General features: G+C 48.0%; 4 protein-coding genes across 5 annotated transcripts; 2 read left to right on the plus strand and 2 right to left on the minus strand.

The window, feature by feature from the left end:
- Positions 1–643: 643 nt before the first annotated feature.
- LOC114431342 (ras-like protein family member 11B) lies at positions 644–3,290 on the plus strand. The gene is made up of 4 exons (XM_028398949.1): positions 644–746; positions 862–915; positions 985–1,061; positions 1,144–3,290. Exons 1-4 carry the CDS (start codon positions 644–646, stop codon positions 1,534–1,536), a joined length of 627 nt encoding a protein of 208 aa, XP_028254750.1. The 3' UTR covers positions 1,537–3,290.
- Positions 3,291–3,810: 520 nt separating this feature from the next.
- plin6 (perilipin 6) lies at positions 3,811–10,929 on the minus strand. Of its 2 annotated transcripts, XM_028398943.1 has the most exons (9): positions 10,519–10,929; positions 10,367–10,441; positions 9,561–9,600; positions 9,288–9,486; positions 8,812–8,894; positions 8,255–8,492; positions 7,708–7,889; positions 6,026–6,292; positions 3,811–4,735 (listed from the first exon to the last, which is right to left on the minus strand). In XM_028398943.1, exons 2-9 carry the CDS (start codon positions 10,369–10,371, stop codon positions 4,334–4,336), a joined length of 1,416 nt encoding a protein of 471 aa, XP_028254744.1. In that variant the 5' UTR covers positions 10,372–10,441; positions 10,519–10,929; the 3' UTR covers positions 3,811–4,333. The 2 variants fall into 2 exon arrangements, with proteins under 2 accessions (XP_028254744.1, XP_028254745.1); XM_028398944.1 differs by lacking the exon at positions 10,519–10,929 and having other exon boundaries at positions 10,367–10,452.
- A 613-nt stretch (positions 10,930–11,542) lies between these two features.
- On the minus strand, positions 11,543–17,808 carry syt11b (synaptotagmin XIb). Its single transcript, XM_028398946.1, has 4 exons — positions 17,501–17,808; positions 15,340–16,277; positions 14,964–15,084; positions 11,543–13,095 (listed from the first exon to the last, which is right to left on the minus strand). The coding sequence occupies exons 1-4, from the start codon at positions 17,532–17,534 to the stop codon at positions 12,785–12,787; spliced, it is 1,404 nt and encodes a 467-aa protein (XP_028254747.1). The 5' UTR covers positions 17,535–17,808; the 3' UTR covers positions 11,543–12,784.
- Positions 17,809–19,334: 1,526 nt separating this feature from the next.
- LOC114431341 (coxsackievirus and adenovirus receptor homolog) lies at positions 19,335–20,724 on the plus strand. Its single transcript, XM_028398948.1, has 4 exons — positions 19,335–19,590; positions 19,832–20,206; positions 20,277–20,543; positions 20,720–20,724. The coding sequence occupies exons 1-4, from the start codon at positions 19,551–19,553 to the stop codon at positions 20,722–20,724; spliced, it is 687 nt and encodes a 228-aa protein (XP_028254749.1). The 5' UTR covers positions 19,335–19,550.
- The last annotated feature ends 2,252 nt before the right edge of the window (positions 20,725–22,976 follow it).

Consider the following 22,976-nt stretch of genomic DNA (forward strand, 5'->3'; position numbering starts at 1 on the left):
GAGTTTCCTTAGTGTTCTCCTCTCTGCCACTGTCACCAGGGAGTCCAGCTTCATGCCGACCACAGAGCCGGCCCCCCCTGATCAGTCTGTCCAGCCTGTTAGCACACCTTTTGTTCATGTTACACCCCCCCAGCAGACAACAGCATACAAAGTGTACTGGCCACCACAGACTGGTAGAACATCCACAAGAGTTTCCTGCAGATGTTGAAGGCTCCCAGTCTTCAGGAAGTACAGACGGCTGTACCATACCATACCACCTGCAGGCGATAAGTCAGCCTTTTTTTAAACGGGTCAGAATAACACATTCCTCCAGTAAACATTCGTTTTACATTTTCTAATCCCTTTTGGTTTCTTTATGACAGTTAGAAGTTGGCAGCTTCATCCTGAATGTCAGAGAGAAAGGAGGAGCAGCTGGAGACGGGAGGTGGAGTCGATGCGACACAGTGGCAGCACTAAGGTTAACAGTGAGCGTGGTCCCCACACACACAGTCCGCCTCATTAACACTGATAACATCCACCAATCGGACTGCACATCACCCTGACTGGGGCTGTGAGGGGCAGCTCCGAGCCTCCACCCACAAGCTGTTTATAAAGACCAGGAGCTGAAGCAGAACCTGCAGAACCCAGACATTCCTGATTCCTGATGGTGGTGGAGGAGAAAAGCCAGGCAGAGGCGATGGAGGGAACCCAGCAGAGGCTGGAGGTGAACATGCTGCTGCTGGGAGCTCATAACGTGGGAAAGACAGGTCAGACAAATGTCCATCTGACCGTCACTGTTTTCACAGATCTGCATGGTTTGGTCTCATTATTGACAAGTTCCAGTCTGATCTGGATCGATGACTCATTTCTTTTGCTCTGCAGCTCTCACTGTCAGGTTCCTGACTAGAAGATTCATTGGAGAGTACGGAGCCATCGGTGAGTCCTTCAGTTCTTTGAACAGTACCTGTCCCTCTGACCCCCACCTGACTGTGTCTCCTGTTTCAGAGTCTGTCTACAGTCGAGTTGACAGAATCAACGGTCAGGAGATCTGCTTCAACATCTGGGACTCTCAGCACACACAGGTACACACACACACTGGTACAAGCAGTAATCAGAGTACAGACCGGTGTAATCAGAGTACTGTGTGTTTCGGCTCAGACAGAGAAGTGTCCGTCTGTCAGTGACAAACAGCTGCAGTGGGCAGACGGGATGATCCTGGTCTACGACATCTGCCACCGCGGCAGCTTCGACGTCGTCCAGCAGCAGCTGCGTCACATCCGCCGCGGCAGGAAACCGTCATCGCTCCCCATCGTCATCGTGGCGAACAAACGCGACCTGCGCCGTCACCGCAGCGTCTCCGGCGAGGAGGGCCGGCTGCTGGCTCTGTCCGAGCGTTGCGGCTTCTTCGAGGTGTCGGCGGCCGAGACGTACCACGGCGCCCTGCTGGTGTTCCATCGCCTGGTTGACCTGGTCAGAGAGACCCGGGCGCTGAGGAAGAGCACGGCCGGCGTCAGGGGGATCGTCAGAAGCGTGTTCGGGAAGAAACGCGCCGAGTAGAAGGTTGTTTGCACTGGTTCTGGACTTCCTGTCTGATGCCTCATGAGAAACGTCGAAGCCCAGAAAGGAGACGGACTGACGCAGGTCGAGAGGAAGTCCTTGAAATTTGGTCAAAAAAAGTTTGAAGGTGAGATTGTTCTGACGTGTGGTTGGTGATCCACAGAGGGTGAACCCGGAGCTTCTTCATCCAGTCTGTGTTCATGCAGAGGAAGAAGCTCTCAGACACAGGAAGGTGGTGGTGCTGATGAAGATGAAGGCTGAATCCAGGCATCTGGCTTAGTCTCAGTGGTTAGACACAGTCAGACAGACAGGTCAGAGTGGAGACACTTAGTCTCATGGTGGTTAGACAGATAGGTAGTGTGGAGACACTTAGTCTCATGGTGGTTTGACAGACAGGTAGTGTGGAGACACTTAGTCTCATGGTGGTTAGACAGACAGGTCAGTGTGGAGACACTTAGTCTCATAGTGGTTAGACAGACAGGTCAGAGTGGAGACACTTAGTCTCACGGTGGTTAGACAGATAGGTAGTGTGGAGACACTTAGTCTCATGGTGGTTTGACAGACAGGTAGTGTGGAGACACTTAGTCTCATGGTGGTTAGACAGACAGGTCAGAGTGGAGACACTTAGTCTCATGGTGGTTAGACAGACAGGTCAGTGTGGAGACACTTAGTCTCATGGTGGTTTGACAGACAGGTCAGAGTGGAGACACTTAGTCTCATGGTGGTTTGACAGACAGGTCAGTGTGGAGACACTTAGTCTCATGGTGGTTAGACACAGTCAGACAGACAGGTCAGAGTGGAGACACTTAGTCTCATGGTGGTTTGACAGACAGGTCAGAGTGGAGACACTTAGTCTCATGGTGGTTTGACAGACAGGTCAGTGTGGAGACACTTAGTCTCATGGTGGTTAGACACAGTCAGACAGACAGGTCAGAGTGGAGACACTTAGTCTCATGGTGGTTAGACACAGTCAGACAGACAGGTCAGAGTGGAGACACTTAGTCTCATGGTGGTTAGACAGATAGGTAGTGTGGAGACACTTAGTCTCATGGTGGTTAGACAGATAGGTAGTGTGGAGACACTTAGTCTCATGGTGGTTAGACAGACAGGTCAGTGTGGAGACACTTAGTCTCATGGTGGTTAGACACAGTCAGACAGACAGGTCAGAGTGGAGACACTTAGTCTCATGGTGGTTAGACACAGCAGACAGACAGGTCAGTATGGAGACACTTAGTCTCACACAGACCCCCCACTGAGCTCCTCCACCACATATAAACCCACCGAACCGTTAGGACTGATGGAGCTGTTGGAGGAGCAGAGGAACGTCCAGATGCCTCGTCTCAGCCTAAATGTTAACACTTCATTCAGTGTCCCCAGATTTACACCGGCCGCGTAACAGACACGCAGCGTAAGCGCAGCGACAGCCGTGGGGAATGTTCCATGTTAGTCAATGAGAGGATTTAAATTGTGGGACTAATAAAGGTTTCTTAATCTTTACACCAGAAGCGGAGCAGCATGTCTGCACCGGGTTTATTTTGGAGCTGTGTCACGCCCAAGACGGGTCAACTTGCACCAACCACATCCAGCAGACAGGAAGTCAGGCACTGAGAGAATCTGGTAGACTTTCAAAATAAAACGCTGTGAGCCAACTCTTGCTAACGTTACATCGCAACTGGCAGAGAGCCACAGCCATGTAGGAGGAGAGCTTCATTCTGGAAGAAGAGTTTTTATTCAGACAACATCAGAGAGGAGATGCAGGCAGAGAAGCAGCTGTTCCCTGTGTCCAGTAGCTGCTCTGTGACCCAGCCTGATCCATGCAGAGAGGTCCTTGACCATCAGGTCAACACTAGATTACTGCAGAGCTTGCAACAGACGCACGGATGTGCTGCACCTCAGAACCCCGTAGGAGTTTATGTCGTGCTGAAGACGCAACAAAAATGTGCTGCGCATGTTACTCGGCCTTTGTAAATCCCGGATCAGTCCCAGTCTGCTGTGTGGGGCTGAACAGTTCTCTATGTAAAGCTCTTTACCTGCACTGTATGATTTAACCTGAGTGTGAAGCCTATAGACTCGTCATCACACTGCCACAGGGTGCAGCTGATGTCGGGCGGGCTGCAGACAGTTCGCCGGGTCACTGTAAGTTTGCTGGTTAATGTGGTTCAGACCAAAATCAGTAGAGAAATTATTCTTTCAACTGTTGAAGGCTGCCTTTTTTACAGTGTAGTGAATGTTTGTTCACATTGTGACATGAATAAACTTTGACGGAACAAAGTGTTTGGGGTTTGAATAAGCTTTATTTAGACGTGCTGCTCAGGAACATGCAGAGTGTCAAAGAAATCACCAACATCCTGTCACTAGCCCTTTGAAAAGCATTCTGTCAACATGGAACCTGTCACCAAACCAACGTCTCTGAACACACACAATCACACAAACATGTCAGGAGGCAAATAAACAGGCGGCTGAGCTTTCAGCTTTATGACCGCTGACAGTGTTTAGTCCCCAGAGACGTGTCCTAATCATCTGTTTGACTCTCATAAATCCTTCAGGAAAACTTTCTGTTGTTGTGAAATAAACTGACGCTGCCGGTGTTACAAAAATTCCCCCATTCTGCAAGTTGGTCATTTTGAGAATTTGACAATAGCTATGCAGCTGAAAGTAAATGCACAGACCAGCAGCAGCCGAGGCCCAGAGGTCTCACCATCAGGGACAGAAACAGGAGGCTGTGATTGGTCAGAGGGAAGGGTCAAAGGTCATGGTTGGTGGGGGGGCAGAACTAGATCAGACCTTAGCATCGTGTTTATGATTCGGCCATTTCTGTGACGATGGCGGCATCGTCGGAGGAGTTGGCGTTCAGGTACTCGAAGGCCTTTTGACTCTGGGAGACAAACTGTTTGAGGGGCGTAAGCAGTAGCTCGGTGGCGGACAGCCGCCTGTGGACAACACCTTCAGAGGTGAGGGGGGGGCCTTCCACCTCTGGGGACTCTTTCAGGCTGGATCGCCGCCCATTGATGGGGTCAGGACTCTGAAGTCCCCCAGAGCCGCGAGAAACACGGGAGTGTAGACTTCGGCGCCGGCGAGGTCGCCCATCCATTGCCTTCAGGAAGAGACTATTGGCAGAGCTGCGTCGTGACGAACTGTCAGACACGAAGTCATCCTGGTTCAAGAAGTCCTCAACCTCTTGAGGAGACGGCTGCTGCAGCTGAAACGCCAACAGACATTTAAGTTCTCACTGACGGAGTCACAGACGTAAAACATTAGGTTGAACAGCTAAACATACGAATGCACCTCTGCCGACAGGCTTTATGCTAAGCTACGCTAAACCCGGAATAAAACCAGATACAACGTGTTTATGTCAGGGAATAAAAGTGTTCAAGGACGGTCTGTCTTTGGTGGCATGAGACATGACTGACATGTGTCTCAGCTGTGTGTGAGGTGTGTCTCAGGTGTGTCTCAGCTGTGTCTCAGGTGTGTGTGAGGTGTGTCTCAGGTGTGTGTGAGCTGTATCTCAGATGTGTCTCAGCTGTGTCTCAGGTGTGTCTCATCTGTGTCTCAGATGTGTCTCAGCTGTGTCTCAGCTGTGTGTGAGGTGTGTCTCAGCTGTGTCTCAGGTGTGTCTCATCTGTGTCTCAGATGTGTCTCAGCTGTGTCTCAGCTGTGTGTGAGGTGTGTCTCAGCTGTGTCTCAGGTGTGTCTCAGCTGTGTCTCAGGTGTGTCTCAGCTGTGTCTCAGGTGTGTCTTGGCTGTGTCTCGGGTGTGTCAGCTGTGTGTGAGGTTTGTCTCAGGTGTGTCTCAGATGTGTCTCAGCTGTGTCTTGGGTGTGTCTCAGCTGTGTCTCGTGTGTGTCTCAGCTGTGTCTCAGCTGTGTCTCGTGTGTGTCTCAGGTGTGTGTCTCAGCTGTGTCTCGGGTGTGTCTCGGCTGTGTCTCAGATGTGTCTCAGCTGTGTCTCAGCTGTGTGTGAGGTGTGTCTCAGCTGTGTCTCAGCTGTGTCTCAGCTGTGTGTGAGGTGTGTCTCAGCTGTGTCTCAGCTGTGTGTGAGGTGTGTCTCAGCTGTGTCTCAGGTGTCCTCTGCACTCACCATGGTATAGAGTGGTGTGGTGTTGATTACCAGCTGCAGGAGAATCTTGGACAGTTCGTGCAGGTCACGGAGCAGCTGTTGGATCAAGGTGTGTCTCGGCTGTGTCTCAGGTGTGTCTCAGCTGTGTGTGAGGTGTGTCTCAGGTGTGTCTCAGCTGTGTCTCGGCTGTGTCTCAGCTGTGTGTGAGGTGTGTCTCGGGTGTGTCTCGGCTGTGTCTCAGGTGTGTCTCAGCTGTGTGTGAGTTGTGTCTCGGGTGTGTCTCAGCTGTGTCTCAGTTGTGTCTCAGCTGTGTCTCAGCTGTGTGTGAGGTGTGTCTCAGCTGTGTCTCAGCTGTGTCTCAGCTGTGTCTCAGGTGTGTCTCGGGTGTGTCTCAGCTGTGTCTCAGCTGTGTCTCAGGTGTCCTCTGCACTCACCATGGTATAGAGTGGTGTGGTGTTGATTACCAGCTGCAGGAGAATCTTGGACAGTTCCTGCAGGTCACGGAGCAGCTGTTGGATCTGGACCGGTAGCTCTTGGACCTGACGAACTGGACTTAGCTCGGCTAAAATGGCTGCCCGACCCTTGACCCCACTTAGGATAGCCTCTCTGAGACCCTCTGTTCGGTACACCAGTGCCACCAGGAATCTCTGCAGGAACTGTAGCAGCTCAGAAGCAAGTTCCAGTACCTGACCCAAACCCACCTGCAGAAACGAGACACGACCAGGACGGGTTAATGTTACAGTGGAGTCTTTAACACATCAGTAATCATCTAAATGTGAGGAAGCCTTTTGTCATCGTTCTTGTTTGAAGATCAGGTCAAGATGAAAATCCTCTAATGCCCCATAATGTCCTGTTGCATTATGGGTAGTTTAACTTCCTTGTGTGATTGTGGACTAAATAGTAGTGAGAGAGGTTTGGTCTGTTCACAGACTTCATTCTTCTGCACAATGAAGCTGACTGAGCCTCTGTTGTTCCACTGATATGAACTGGATCCAAGGCCAGCTGGCGGCCTCAACATTTCACAGCAGGTCTGGACTCAGACCAAGTCAGACGACACGTGAGGGGCTGACATGCACGGAAAGAGTTTTATATGTCAGGCTTGTGACATGACGCTCAGGTCACCTCATCATCTGTGCTGCAGCATGAAGGGTGCAGGAAGTGTTTCAGCTAGCTGATTGGTAGAACAACAGATGAAACACCACTCGACCAATCAGAGAGAGCGAATGATTGAATGAGATGTTTAGACAGAAACTGTGGGAACCTCAGCAGGTATTTGGGTCAGACAGAGATGGCAGGCTGTGACCTCCAACAGGCAGCCAGGCCAACACGTGATGACACACACAGAAACAGGCTAATGAATCAGTTGATTGGTGCTGACAACACATTGACCTGTTGACCTGCACGTCTCATCAGGCAGAACAAAAACAAACTTCTACCAGGACGAGAAACATGAAGGATTCTGGGTCACGTTGGGACACGTCTGTGTGTAACCTGTGTGTCTGCTGTAACATACATGTCTCTGTAACATGGTGGTGTGTAGCCTGTGTGTGATTCTGTTATCGGCCCGTCAGCTCAGATGCTTTGTGCAGCACGTAGACAGAGTTCCTTTTAGATTACAGGAAGTGGATAGTTTACCAGTGATGGCGCTCATTTAGCTGAGGGCACTGTGTGTGTGTGTGTGTGGGGCCCTCACAAAGATAGATGTACCCGAGCTATCCTCTGGGAGCAGTCCTCACGTCTAAACATCTGCTCAGACTTGATCGTCTGTGTGTTGTTTGTCTGCGGAGCAGCTGCAGCTTCACAGCACTAAACACTGAAAATGAAGAAACTAACCACAGGTCAGCTCCTGCTGAGTGTGAAGTGATCTGTAGTCAGAGGAAACATCACAACAAGTGGAAAGAAAGCTCATTGTCTTAATTTACTATTACATGATGTATATTTATTGTCCCTGAGGTATGTTTTTTGTGTGTTGTTGTGTGGTTGTGCAGTGATGCTGAGTCAGTGTACAGCCTACAATAAATCCAGCATCAGCATGGAGCCGAGCATCAACTTATGTGATTTTACCCTGAAGTCACACTTGGACTTCATTGAGAAGAAACCATGCAGCTGGTCTCACCTTGTCTGCAGCATCTGTCAGCGTCCTGATGGCGCTCTGCAGCTGCTCCCTAACCTTCATCAGGCGGTAATACAACTGAAGGCTGAGAGTCAGCAGGAGGCTGCGGACTCTGGTCCACAGACTGGGCTCATCATCCTCATCTTCATCTTCATACTCCTGCACCCTCGACTCCCACTCACGGCCTGACAGACACCAGCACATGCGATCAGAACATGTCACAGAACATTGCTGCTATCTGGAGGTAAGAGTCCCTCCACCTCTGAACCCCTGATAGGACCAAATGTTCTTATTGTCTGAAAATAGAACCTTAAATACAAACGTATGTGACTGCCTTCAGTCTGGTCTACATCATCATTGTGACACAGAGGCCTCTGATGGTCTCTGCTGCATTCAGAGTGTGCCGTCTGATCTAAGGAGTGAGCTGCAGGAGGTCGGCTCCCCCTATTGGTCATCCTCAGTAGACTTTTCATAGCTCCAGCTCAATGATCATATGTCATGCCAGGTCAGCTGTCCCTGAACGTGTGTGCCAGAATCCTCCTGTACTCACGCAGTGTGGGGGGCAGGGGCAAGTAGTAGGCCGTGGTCTCCTCCAGACGACACAGGACGTCATCCAGTCCCGAGGAGGCTGCACGGCCCACCTGAGTTTCTTGTAGCTGGCGCATGGCCGCCCGAGCTGCATCGGCGAGATGCTCCAGCTGGTCGAGCGCTCCGTCCAGGCCGTCCACCACCCACAGCTGTAGGTCGTCCAGTATCAGAAAGAGGGCGTCTTTCAGATGACTCATTACCTGATCAGACAAGAACGGGTGCTGAGATTGTTTCAGATTGGTGTGGTCATGTGATCACAGAGGATCACGGATAGCCTATCAGAACCTTCAGATATCAGCTGCAGTCTTAACATTAATTGTAATTTACAATGAAAACACAAAGCCCCTCTGAGAAGACCACTTCCCTCACGGACCAAGGCTGATTCTACTTCCTGTCTGTCTTTATGAGCGGCTTGTGTCATTTCAGCACATTTACATAATGTGCAGATTCTCTTTAGTTTCTTGGTGCCCTCAGAGATAAAAGAAAGTCTGCGGTGTAACCACAAGACTGCAGACAAACCTCGTCTGTTGACTGGTTCAGGACCGGGAAGCTTCTCTCCAGACGGTCAAGACCAACGAGGGCGAAACTGTTGGCAACTTCAACTGCAAAGAAACGAAAAACAGGTTGATATAGATGTAAGAGATCTAACAGAGCCTGAAATAGTTAACAGGAGTTTATTTTGTCCAGATTGTCTCAGTAACAGTTCAGTCATCTATCTGAAGCCTGTCCCAGGCTGGAGACAGTCTTTGCCGCTTTTTTCCTTCATTGGCCGCATCACCACAGCTTGAGGCAAGAACCTGGGGGGGAGAAGGGATGGGACAATGGGGGAGGGCAGGCTGCTCCGTGGGTCGCACTGAGTGCGAGGGCCCGTTTATCACTGCTTGCAGCTTTAATCATTATTATCAGAATCAGAATCAGAATCAGAAATACTTTATTGATCCCCGGGGGGAAATTGTTTAAGGGTTATGGTCTTGGGCAGGGTTGTTTCTGCATACTTTGTGGTTCCAGACTCTGGAGGAGGGGCGTGGCTCGTCTCATGGCCTCGTGGGAGACGCTGCGAACGCCAACCTCAGCCATGCCTCCCATCAGGCCCAGAAGTGGGTAGCGCCCTTTGACCTCTGTGTATGCTGATGTGACGGACTGTAACGCAGTGCGAACCAGAGGCAGGCGGGAAACTCTCAGCATGACACTGGTCTGAAACACAAAAATCCACTGATTACATGTCTTGATTATTCTGTGTGCACCTAAAGGAGACACCTTCAACTCACCTCGTGATCTTGACCAGTCAACATTTTTTCTTCACCAAATCTGGAGAAATGAAGAGACAAGTCAGACTTTTAATCACGACTCCAAACATGAGGCAGTCAGGTGCTGAGCCTCACAAGGCCGACGCCTATTCAGCGCCAACCAGCATGAAAATCAGCTTTTCCTGCAACTCCTAAACGCCACAGCCTGCAGCACAAACTCATCAGGGAAAGTGACATAGTCACTTCATCAGCTTAATAACCTCAGAAAACATCTGAAGTGAAGGAGGAACATCACGAGAATGTCACGAGAACATCAAGAATGTTCCATTTAAGTTCTCTTCAAGAATGTTATCTTTAAGAGTACAACAAGAGCAGGCAGTCAAATATTTTCTGCAGACATAATCAACTAACATACAGCAACAGTTAAAAAGAAATTCATATTACAAATTAACAATGTAAAAACGTTTTCAGTTTTGAAGGACCCAGCCTCTGAAATCAATACTAATATTATAATATAAACAGCATGAATATACAATCATCTTCTGAACACACGTCGTCCTGTACAGTCCAGGGTGTAACCTGTCAGTCGTCCATGGGCGACTGACGGGTTACACCCTGGACACCAGAACCTGTGCTGTGATGCTAACCACTGCACCCAGCTGTCCACACAGTATCATGGCAGTAAATCTATATTATGCTGTAACAAAGGGTGAAATAAATCACAAAAGGCACACACCACATGTTTTTAAGATGCACAGATTTATAGTTTAGATTAACTTTCAGAAATGATTTGCATTTTATCATCAATAGTCAAAAAAGAGTCTTACCCCATCAGAGACGCTCTGGGTGAGACAGCTGGACAGATGATGGTGATAATGAGGACGACGTTTTGACTTTATAACCTGCTGACAAAAGAGTCAGGATTTTTTAATGTGGCTGTCAGCGACCTGATTGGCTGGAGTGTTGTGATGTCACTGACCAAACCTGGTGAGTGTTTCTCTGACGAATTCATTAACTCCAAATGAAAGAGATCATTTAGGAAAACTTTGACACAAGATGGCTCCAAGAGGAAGGAGGGGGACGCGCAGCGAGCTCTCTCAGATGAAATGATAAAAAGGCCTTGCTTTGCATAAGTGCAGCTGGGAAATGTTTCACATCTGAACATTTCTGTGTTGAATCTCTTCTAGGAGGTCGTGTGGTCAGACATACGAACGGCTGGTTTCCTCTGAGGTCACCAGCAGGGAGTTTTTCCTGTGAAAAGGCCGGAGGATGGAGAAGATGGGAGCATGGTACGTCTGGTTCATGAAGGGATCAGTGTTTGAAAAGTTCATGTGACAGAGCCTCCTTCAGTGCAAGTCATCACACTGACTCTAGTGGTTTTTATCAATGAAAGAAAGCACAGATATAAGTCTAACGACACTTTTCTTCACCGACTCGTCCTGTTAGTCAAACCGCTGCGCTACACATGACCTTTGATATGTGTGTTAGAGAAGTGTTTATGGGTTCCATTGATACTGAACACTCCTCAGTCAGAGGTGAAGCTTCTCAGTATACAGACCCTCATTGCATTGTATCAGCATCATTGCAGAGGCAGAAGGTAGCAACTCCTCTCTGTCTGCAGAGAGTCCAGATTAATGTCTGTAAAGCTGCTGAGATGACAGACGTCTGGAGTTCTGGATGCGTCTATTCATCTGGTTATAGACATGCAGCTCTGTGCGGTAGGGCTGGCCGTGGTGGCTGCTGGGTTCATCGAGTCTGGCTGAGGTTCAGGTTCTAGTTCCTGCTGCTCACTGGTGGAGCAGAGGCTCCACTTCACAGACCAGCTCTGCTTTGGATGAGCATGGTGAAACACATGTTTCTCCCTCTGCTGCAACCAACAGCACCCCCTGAAGGAGGAAGATAAAGAAACACAGTGTGACCCTGTAAACATGTGCAGTCTGACGGCAGGCCAGAGAGGGTTAAACCGGATGAATGACAACAACATCCACCAGTCAGAGACAGGAAAGCGTTACATGACCCAACCATCTCAGTGGGCTTTTTTTATTTGCACGTCCAATGAGTGTTAACAAACCCAACAGGGAGGTTAGCATCCAGGTTTACAGCAGGGGGCGCTCAAACACACTAAAGCTTCAAGGACATCATACAGGAAGGAAACCAGCAAACATCTGTACAAATCTACAGACCGCCGCTCTGCAGGTCAGAGCATCTTCACCGTGTTTCTGTGTTGTTTTCAGCCATCATCACTCCAACAATCCAACAAACAAACAGCACCACCAGCTGGAAGAAAAAAGCTTCACTTTACAAAACAAATGTGCAAAATGAGATGAAGACAAGGGAGCTGTGGCTGCTGATCGATCCTGACCTCACAATCTCATCATGAACCAATATCAAGAAAACATGGCCACAGCTTCTCTGATTATGTTCTGTAATAAACAGAACGATGATCATGCCTCAGAGAACTCACGCTGCAGCGCCTTCTGCTGTTGTGCAGTATTCACAGCTGATGTTAATTGTGCTGATGTCAATGTATCCAAATCATAAATATATCAGAAACAGAAAATTTAGACCCATCATCAATGTTTATCATTGCATCATCGCTACCGACAGTCGGAGGCTTTATACAGGAGATCAATACAGAAATCAATACATGGTCAAAAGAATAGGTGCGTTAAACATCGATCAGACTCCACAGTGCCCCCTGCCTGTTTTTTAAATCATAGAGTACAAACAAGTATTTACATCATCGGGGTGAGTCAGCTGATCCCCACATAGGAGCGAGGCCGTGAGCCGACTTCCTGCAGGCTCAGCCGTCTCACGGAGGGTAGATCTATGTGAATATATTCAGGGTTTGGTTAAATGCAGTGTTAAATCTTCTTCCTGCGGATCAGTCAGCGCAACACGGCTCTCAGTGTTTTTCAGACAGACATGCAATGAACTGCATGACAACAACAGCAAAACTGGATTCTTTTTACATCAGGAGCATTCAGAGGAGGCATGAGATCATCTGAGAGGTGTTAGAGAGATAATAGAGAGAGTCTAACTATGATCACAACTGTGTGTGTGCATGTGTTTGTGTGTATGTACGTGCGCATATGTATGTGTGAATGTGTGTGTGCGCGCACGTGCATATGTGTGTGTGTGTGTGTGTGTATGTGTGTGTGCTGTACACAGAGTCTTTTCCCCAAAGGTGTCACTGGTGGAGTCCCAGCCAGTTGGTGGTCTCAGCTGGTTCCTGCTGGTCCTCTTCAGTACTCACTTAGGTTGTGCCACTTGGAGATCTGCCGGCGGGGGTTTTCGCACACTTCTCTCCAGTGGGAGGCACCAGAGGGGGCAGGGCTGTGCAGGCCAAGTAGCAGGCGACCCAGCACCTCATTCTTTGTGGTTCGATCAAAGTCGACCACCAGGAACTCCACAGAGATCTCGGGCAGCAGCTCCGGCGGGATGTCATAGATGAAGGACTCGTTGAAGACTGGGTTCAGTGTGCACTTCTTTACATGCGTCTTCTTCTTGGCGATGCGCTTACGACCATAAAAGACGTTCACCTTCACGTATGGGTCTGAACACAGAAGATGATGGAGGAAGTTTATCAAGCCGGGTACGTTATGTTTATGCACATACACAAGAGCAGTCAAGCGTTTGGGCACGCCTTCTTGGGCAAAGGATTCTTGATTTGTATGACATTGTAGATTCAAACTGAAGACATCATAACTTTGAAGGAACACATAAGAAAGTATTACACAGAAAGGGTCAAACCAACCAGACCAGGCTGTTTTGCCTTCACTCTGTGGTCTAACTCTGCCAAACCCTCTTATTAAGCGTGTGATTCCTTTTGGTCAAAGGCAGTAGTTAGTTTTACTTCATGAGGAATTAAGTAGTTAATAAATAGATTAAGTAAATTCATGATAATAAAGTCAGATATTTGGGTTTGAAGTCTGCTCAGAGTGAGACATCTCTATCACAAACAATCCTTGTTTTTTATGTGTTCAGCAACATGAACGAGTGAGCGCTCTTACCTTGAACCTATCTTTGACATACTTAGTAATACTAGTAATGTTGTGATCAAGAGCTTCACTGACATAAGGAGAACACGGCTCATGTATACGTTAAGTGTGCCTTGGAAACATTGGTCTTTGTGAGTACTGCTGTGTTCAGAAAGCATCTACATACATGTGTTAGAAGTATTTTGGCTCGCAACATGATGCAAATGTGCGTAGGCTAAGCTAATCATTAAGTGTAGCATTGTGTATTAGCTAGGAATGTCTTTTTCAGTATATATTGATGAAAGATCTTCAGTAAGTTGTTGGAGACCTTTGTTTAGCTTGTTGGCTGGCTGTAGCCTGGCACAGTCACATGGCCTGAGGACAGCACAGTGTGCCTTGGTTTTTGCAAACAAAAGACCAACAATGTCACCAGCAAAGCATCCCCACACCATCACACCTCCTCCTCCATGCCTCATGGTGGGAACATGGCGGGTGGAACCAGAAATCTAGCAGTGGTTTCGTTGCAGTTATTTGACCATGCAGGCCTGACTCTCAGCGGCCTCCTCCTGAACAGAGGATGTTGACATGTGTCTCTTACTTGAACTCTGTGAAGCGTTTGTGTGGGCTCTAATCTGAGGTGCTATTAATTTGCCGTTTTTGAGGCTGGGTATTCTGATAAACTTCTTCCGAGCAGAGGTAACTCTCGGTCTTCCTGTCCTGGGCAGTCCTTATGAAATCATGGGGTTTAATGGTTTTGTGACTGCACTTGAGGAGACATTCAAAGTTCTTGAAATCTTCTGGACTGACCGACCTTTATGTCCTAAAGCAATGATTGACTCAGTTGAGGTTTTTGCTATAATCTGAATTTAGCAGTAGTCAGTAGGGCTGGGTAACTGATGACACACTGAGAAGGCAGGAAGCTCCACACCTTAACTGACGACGCACAGCTGTTAATTGAAAACCATTCCAGGTGACACCTTCATGAAGCGGATTGAGAGAATATGGCTACTTTGAAAAATAGAAAAGATATTCTGGTTAAATTTCTTATGTGTTCCTTCAAAGTATGATGTCTTCAGTATGAATCTGTAGAAAGTGATCAAAACAAAGGAACCCCATTGAATAGGAAGGTTTGACTTGATAATCTAACATGAAGACATGATCTACACATTTATTAGAGGCTTCATGTTCCTGCTTTAAGCACTCTGAAACTTCTGAAGTGTTTGTACTGACGAGATGTAACAGCGCCTGCACTTCTGTCTGATCTGCAGTTTTCTACAGCTGATTTCTGTCTTTCTCCTTCTGCACACAGACATGTGTGACTTCTCTGCTCGTGGCCATGATGGTGCTGTTTGTGTAGAGGAGCAGGACTTCATGACTGACTGTGTGACGGGACGTTTGGAGGGCTACAGAAACGTCCTCTAATCCATTCTGTGGTAGTACTTACTGGCTGACAGGCCGGTGATGTCCATCTTGGGTAGGTGTCGTGCCTTCAGGACAACTGCGCTGAGACGATGAGACACTGGCTGGTAGGACAGAGACACCAGCAGCTCTCCACGACTCTCACACTGAGAACACAGACAGATGAGACGCTCATTGACCTCCAGGCCATAGCATGTGATCAGTTGTCACCTCTGTAACGGGTCAAGTTTGCCTTAAGCACACACTGCTGCTAATCAGTAGGTGGCAGTAATGAGCCATGATATGCTGCCAGGTCTTACTGGTCGCTGCTGCAGCCAGAAGCTCCTCCAGTGAACATCTGTGTTCCAACAACTCATACACTGTTACTTTAATTTAAACAGATTAGCTGATCATAAACATACCTGCATATTTCTCTTGGTGATCTGCTGGCTCAGGTGGACGCGGCCTGTGCTCGGGTCAACACCCTTCAGTGGCACTACTGCCTCCCCAATGACATCATCGCGAGCGAATCGGTCAAAGCTGAGGACCAGGAAGTGCAATGTGAGCTCTGGCAGTGAACTGTAGGCTACACCGTAGAAGGTGAAAGTCTCGTCAAACAGCGGGTCCAGAGTCTTCCTCAGCACACGGGTTTTTACACGGTGCTTCTTTTCCGGTAGGATGGTCATCTTCACATATGGGTCCGAGCTGCCGGCCTGCTCATCCATAGCAGGGAGCCCCCGAGCACCGACGATGGTCACCACCAGGGCCTTCTTTGGGAAGTTGTAGTCAACAGTGAGGCTGATGGAGCCCAGGCTATGCTCTGGCTCTGGCTCTGAGGAGGCAGGGGTGAAGGGGGATGCCGTCTTACTGCTGGTCTGGCTGCTGCTGGCCGAGCTGCTATCCAGGCAGCAGTAATCTGCACGGACTGGCAGCGCGCGCTCCAGCCGAGCCTGGCCGTGGGCAGGACCCGAGCCAGACGGGGGGACCAGGTGACTCATCTGTAGCTGGCCAGGGACGTCAAGGATGTTGTTCTCAGCGTCCACCAACACCATGCCCCGCCCAGCTGTGCTACTGGTGGTGCAGCCTCTGTCTCCATCACGGTCTGCACGCCGCATGCCACGAACGATCCTCTTGCTGCTGCTGAGGGATTCTGGGTAAATGCTGATGCCCTTCAGCATGTGGATGAATTTGTAGGGCGGGTCCTCTGCATCACAGTAACGGTCACCGTGCAGTTTGTAGCGTCCAGAGACTCGTAGGTACCGACGCTGACAAAAAGACCAGAGCAGAACCAGAACTACTACGACCAAAACCAGAACACCGGCTCCCAAGAACCCCGCCAGCACCGGGGACATGGCTGAGGCTGAGAGAGAGAGAGAGAGAGAGAGAGAGAGAGACAACATTCAGTCCAAATACACTGAGTAGGCCTACTACATTTCCCATCAACCACTGGGCTAAAACAAGGCTGAGTGATGTCATCATTACGGCATTTAAAAAACAGTTAAGTCACATGAAGGAGGAGGAGGATGATGGAGGTGAGGAGCGCATGAGGACGTCTTTGTTTGCTGTGTACAAAGAAGTATTGTCCTGATCTGCCCCATGAGACACACACACACAGCGCCGTGTGTGATTGTAAGATGTTTTCATAAGCAGCACGTTGGCCCTCACACTGACTCCATCTTGTTTGTGGCGTTCCTGCTGACAGAATCTTCCGGTCCATGTATGAATCATGTTCCCACGAGTTTCTGACAGCATGAATCTGAATGTGATCACATGTTAACACATATTGCTGCATCCAACCTAATCTAATCTAACCTAACTTAACCTAACCTAATCCTTATACTGAAGGCTGTTGCACACCCTGAACCTCTGAGGATCTTCCTGTGATGTTCCAGGTGTTTGGTGGACAGCCGCCCTGAACATGTCTCCTGACGTTCTGTCAGTGTTCAGTATGTAATCAAGAATATTTAAATTACTGCTAATGATGCTTGATGCTGTTAGGTCAGCCAAAAAAACCAACAGCTGACCGACAGGACACGGGCACACGCACTCTGTGCGCGGCTGCTTGATGTTTTTTCCTTTGTGACTTTTTAAATATTTTCTATACAGATGATGATCTGACCAATATAAACACGAACAAAGGGATATCTGCAGATGTGCCGCCGACATAGACATGACGTCACCCTATACCCACCCCGACTGGTACGCGCGCGCATTAATGCACGAGAGAGGGGGCGCGCGCTGTTTTCACGCGTCTGTGAGGATGTTGACGTAAAGACAGAACAGACCGTGTGTGTGTGTGTGCGTGTGTGTGTGAGTCTGTGTGTTGTGTGTGTGTCTGTGTGTTGTGTGTGTATGTGTGTGGGACTGTGTGTTGTGTGTGTGTCTGTGTGTTGTGTGTGTATGTGTGTGGGACTGTGTGTGTGTGTGACAGGCTGCGGGTTTCATTCACGCGCCTTGATGACGCCATCATCAACAATAATATGATGATAATAATGAAACGCGTCCCTGCGCCGCTTCTTTCCGCCGTTTATCCGTATAAACCCGTCAGAGTTCCGGACAGAAGCAGCTCGGCCTGGCTCCTACCGTAGGCGGGTCCCAGCTCGATGATGTCCGCCATTTTGTGGTTTTGGACAGGATGCGGTCCTGAGCAAGAAAAGTGCAGAGATTGAGAGACAGCGACGGACTCCGGGCCGGTTTTACTTCACATCCATTGAGAAGCGACGCCGCAGAGAAGAATCAGTGGGAGCAGGCCTTCATGTGTCCGCTGCCGGAGCCGTGGTCCGCCCGCTGAGTCCGCGTCTCTGTCGGAGCTCCGCTCGGTGCGCAGTGATGCTCGCGCTCGGATGCAGGGAGGCTGCGCGGAGGAGCTCGCAATGAGGCTGGACCAAGATCGTGTATGGAGCAGATGACCCACTGCGCGCAGACGGCTGTTGCACCATAACAACAAAAGCTTCGCCTTGCATATAGAAACGGACAACAGTGGAGATCACATGCGCAGTGCAGGGTCATCAGATAATAATAATAATCACAGATCCAGGCAGAAGCTGAAAACATGCGATAGGTCCACACGTTAAACATCAGGTGAAACTTTGACTGGGCGGATCCGGTAAAGACTCACATGACTGAGGATGTCCCATTGCTTCCCTGTCAGACTCAGCGTTCAGCAGCAGCGGGACAAGCAGGAACTTCCCACATGTATCGTCCACAGAAATACCATCAGAGTGGGATGTCTTCACGGCCTCCTCTTCGCTGGACTGGTCCTTGCGGGAGTGGAGACCCCGCCCTCTGTGTCTGTCACCACCAGTGTTAGGTAATAAACAGGAAGTGTACCTATATGTACACAACAGGATTCATAAGCAAACAAACAAAAGCAACAAACAAACAAACAAACCATAAACAGGATGTTTACACAGCAGGATTTGCCCTCAGGATTTATGTGACGTGTTGTAAACTGCCCTGAAATCCTGTGATCCAAAGTCCAACTACAGACAGGAAGCGGTGGTTTCTAGAGGCTCCTAACAAGCAGTGAAAGTGTCGGACAGCAGCTCAGTGAACAGTGAACAGGGCCTCTGGCTTCGACCTGTCTGCAGTGTCTTTGAGGAGCTTGCAGCTTTAATGAGGACATTACCTTGTGTTTACCTGGGTGCTCAGCTCATACCAGACTGGACTCATAACACAAGGTCCAGCTCTGTGTGGGCTGTTCTCTGGTGGGAGACAGGAGGGTCCTGGCAAAACTGACATCCATGCTGGACAATGAGTCCCACCCTCTGCAGGATGCTCTGTCAGGCTCGCAGCTTCAGGGACAGACTGCTCCACCCTCAGACGGCTCCACCCTCGCTGCTCTGTACAGTCCTCAGTGTAGTCTGAATTCTACAACGGTAGTTTTATACTGTATCCTATCTTTATTGTTATACTGTAGTTCCATGTTTTGCTGCAATGACCCAGCTGATCAAAATCCAAAAGCTCTTTTTGTTGTTTGTTTAATAAGCACAGATATGTCCGTACATGTTTCTGTGCAGGCTTATCATTCATGTTGTGTCAAAAGTCACAATTCTTTGATCATCCGCAGAGTTCCGACAGGTCGCTGTACACTGTAGTTTCTTCTCTCTGTCCTCTCTGTTTCAGGAGCTCTTAACGGTCCTCTCAGTTTGTAAGACCTCTTTAAGGTGTTTGGTGAATCACTTTTATCTTATGGGGTTCAGTCTTGATTATGAGGGAAATTCTTCTAAAGAACTTATAAGAATATCACCACTAAGGGAAACTCTTAGTGCTAAGAATCTTTGTGAATACAGCCCCAGACTTCTTCATACAACAGCCTTTCCGTTCTCTCAAAACGCCCCATGTGATGCAACCTTCACATTTGTGTTGGTTTTCGTAAGAGCTGGACAGCCATTCACATGTGACTAAAATCATAACTGAAATGCAAACCCCACCTTTCTTTAACTTGTTGTTAGGCTCGATAACATGCTTTAAGTTTTTCCTTGCATCTTAAATCATTTCATCATTGGGGCTAGTACAGAACTGAGTTCCTGGAACCAAATAAAGAAGGAAGGAAGTCATAAAATGACCATTTCACAGTCTGTCTGTCTGTTTTCTCTTTACTCCGTCACTTAGAAGAAGATTCCACTGGAGGATGGAGCAGATTCTCTGCAGCTTAACGTTTCTTTTGGCAGGTAAGAACACATTAATCCAGATATTCTGCGAACCACACACACAGACATGTTTAGAACCTGTCACCTGGATCATGGAGGGCTGTGTTTGTCATTAATGTGGCTCATACTAACAGCAGAACTGTCCTTTACATCCCGTCCACCTCTCTTCAACTGCTCTTTGTATCATAGCTCATTTCAGGGCTCTGTTGTGTAACTAGACTTCATCACAGGCGCTTAGTGCAGCTTCATTGTGTTTGTCCAGGTGCCGTTGGTCAGACTGTGGTCTATCCGTTCACATCGACCTGTGCTGTCAAAGGATCCACGGTCACCCTCCCCTGCACCTTCACACCACGTCAGTCTGCCATGAAGGATGGACAGGTTTTTCCACTGCACATCGTGAGAGTCGTCTGGTGTCAGAACCACCTGATCTGTCAGGGCTCCACGCCGTCAGTGTACGACAGCGAGTCACAAAAAAACAACACTCGCTACAAATACCTGGGAGACAAGAAGGGGGACTGCACTCTGCAGATCCGAGACGTCCAGCAGGATGACAACACAACCTTCCGCTTCAGAATGGAGGCTGACAACCCTGCAGGACATTTTACTAACCAAACAGGAGTGACTGTCACAGTCCATGGTAAGAACTGTTTATCGTAATGACACAAACAATCCTTATTATATATTAACTTATGAAACTTTAATTTCAGACAACATTAAAATGAGAACACACAGCTCAAGTGGAGAGAAGAGGATGAAAAGTGGTGAAACCGTCTCACTGCAGTGCACTGCAACCTGCACTCTCCACCCACTGGAGGTCACATGGTTCAAGGATGGCCACACACTCCCAGAGCATGGCCCCACCCTTCAGATTGGCCCCCTGACGGCACAGCATTCTGGGAACTACACATGCAGTCTGAGGAGCAGTATGGAGACCATGTCTGTGCCATACAGCCTGCAGGTGGCGCCAGATGAAGGTTTGGCCTCATCTCCTCTCCTTGTGCTATTAAAGACCCAGTGGTCCTCACTCAGTGTGTGTGTGTGTAGGGGGGGTTGTTTTGATCAAAACACAATGACATCACTCATTATTACTTCATGTCAGTTTCACCAGCCTGCTGACAGTGAAGGCTCTTTTGGTGTTTGATGAACCTAGAATAACGAACCTGCTGTTTCCAGAGGGGGACATCACCCTGACCATGATGGCTGCTGTGGTGTTTGGAGCCCTGCTGGCTCTGGTCACTCTCATCCTGATTGTCTTCATCATCAAAAGGTATTTAACAGTCCTGTCATCACGTTCATTCATTCACAGGTGACATCGACACATCTGGTTCCTGTGTGATTAACAGATCCCTTGTTCATGTTGTGGGTCTTATTGTTGTCCATGTTGTGGGTCTTATTGTCCATGTTGTGGGTCTTATTGTTCATGTTGTGGGTCTTATTGTCCATGTTGTGGGTCTTATTGTTCATGTTGTGGGTCTTATTGTTGTTCATGTTGTGGGTCTTATTGTTCATGTTGTGGGTCTTATTGTTCATGTTGTGGGTCTTATTGTCCATGTTGTGGGTCTTATTGTTCATGTTGTGGGTCTTATTGTTGTTCATGTTGTGGGTCTTATTGTTCATGTTGTGGGTCTCATTGTTGTTCATGTTGTGGGTCTTATTGTCCATGTTGTGGGTCTTATTGTTGTTCATGTTGTGGGTCTCATTGTTGTTCATGTTGTGTTCGTGTTGTGGGTCTTATTGTCCATGTTGTGGGTCTTATTGTTCATGTTCTGGGTCTTATTGTTCATGTTGTGGGTCTTATTGTTCATGTTGTGGGTCTTATTGTTGTTCATGTTGTGGGTCTTATTGTTGTTCATGTTGTGTTCATGTTGTGGGTCTTATTGTTGTTCATGTTGTGTTCATGTTGTGGGTCTTATTATTGTTCATGTTGTGGGTCTTATTGTTCATGTTGTGGGTCTTATTGTTCATGTTGTGGGTCTTATTGTTGTTCATGTTGTGGGTCTTATTGTTCATGTTGTGGGTCTCATTGTTGTTCATGTTGTGGGTCTTATTGTTGTTCATGTTGTGTCCATGTTGTGGGTCTTATTATTGTTCATGTTGTGGGTCTTATTATTGTTCATGTTGTGGGTCTCATTGTTGTTCATGTTGTGGGTCTTATTATTGTTCATGTTGTGGGTCTCATTGTTGTTCATGTTGTGGGTCTTATTGTTCATGTTGTGGGTCTTATTGTTGTTCATGTTGTGGGTCTTATTGTTCATGTTGTGGGTCTTATTGTTCATGTTGTGGGTCTTATTGTTCATGTTGTGGGTCTCATTGTTGTTCATGTTGTGGGTCTTATTGTCCATGTTGTGGGTCTTATTGTTGTTCATGTTGTGGGTCTCATTGTTGTTCATGTTGTGTTCGTGTTGTGGGTCTTATTGTCCATGTTGTGGGTCTTATTGTTCATGTTCTGGGTCTTATTGTTCATGTTGTGGGTCTTATTGTTGTTCATGTTGTGGGTCTTATTGTTGTTCATGTTGTGTTCATGTTGTGGGTCTTATTGTTGTTCATGTTGTGTTCATGTTGTGGGTCTTATTATTGTTCATGTTGTGGGTCTTATTGTTCATGTTGTGGGTCTTATTGTTCATGTTGTGGGTCTTATTGTTGTTCATGTTGTGGGTCTTATTGTTCATGTTGTGGGTCTCATTGTTGTTCATGTTGTGGGTCTTATTGTTGTTCATGTTGTGTCCATGTTGTGGGTCTTATTATTGTTCATGTTGTGGGTCTCATTGTTGTTCATGTTGTGGGTCTTATTATTGTTCATGTTGTGGGTCTCATTGTTGTTCATGTTGTGGGTCTTATTGTCCATGTTGTGGGTCTTATTATTGTTCATGTTGTGGGTCTCATTGTTGTTCATGTTGTGGGTCTTATTGTTCATGTTGTGGGTCTTATTGTTGTTCATGTTGTGGGTCTTATTGTTCATGTTGTGGGTCTTATTGTTCATGTTGTGGGTCTTATTGTTCATGTTGTGGGTCTCATTGTTGTTCATGTTGTGTTCATGTTGTGGGTCTTATTATCAGGAAACGCACAGCAGAGAATCAGAGAGTTGAAGAACAAAAGGTGAATGTCTTCACAGTGAAGCACGTTTTCCTGGTGTCTCTGAGATGAAAACATATTTACAGCATTACTGATGAGTTGTGTTTTGTTTCCAGCAGCATGAGGACGTCTACAGCAGCATCCTGCTGCCTGCGGATCCACAGGGACAGAAGGCAGGTGGCGCTGTGGAGGATGTCAGCTACGCCTCGGTCCAGTTCAGACAGCAGAAACATGGCAGCAGGTAGGATGGACAGCTCGGCCAGCTGTCACTGACACATGACTGATGAATTGGATGGATGCATGTGTTTGTGGCACAGACTCCTTCACTGTCACCT

This window comes from Parambassis ranga, unplaced genomic scaffold, assembly GCF_900634625.1.
Source record: "Parambassis ranga unplaced genomic scaffold, fParRan2.1 scaffold_68_arrow_ctg1, whole genome shotgun sequence".
Lineage (NCBI taxonomy): Eukaryota > Metazoa > Chordata > Actinopteri > Ambassidae > Parambassis > Parambassis ranga.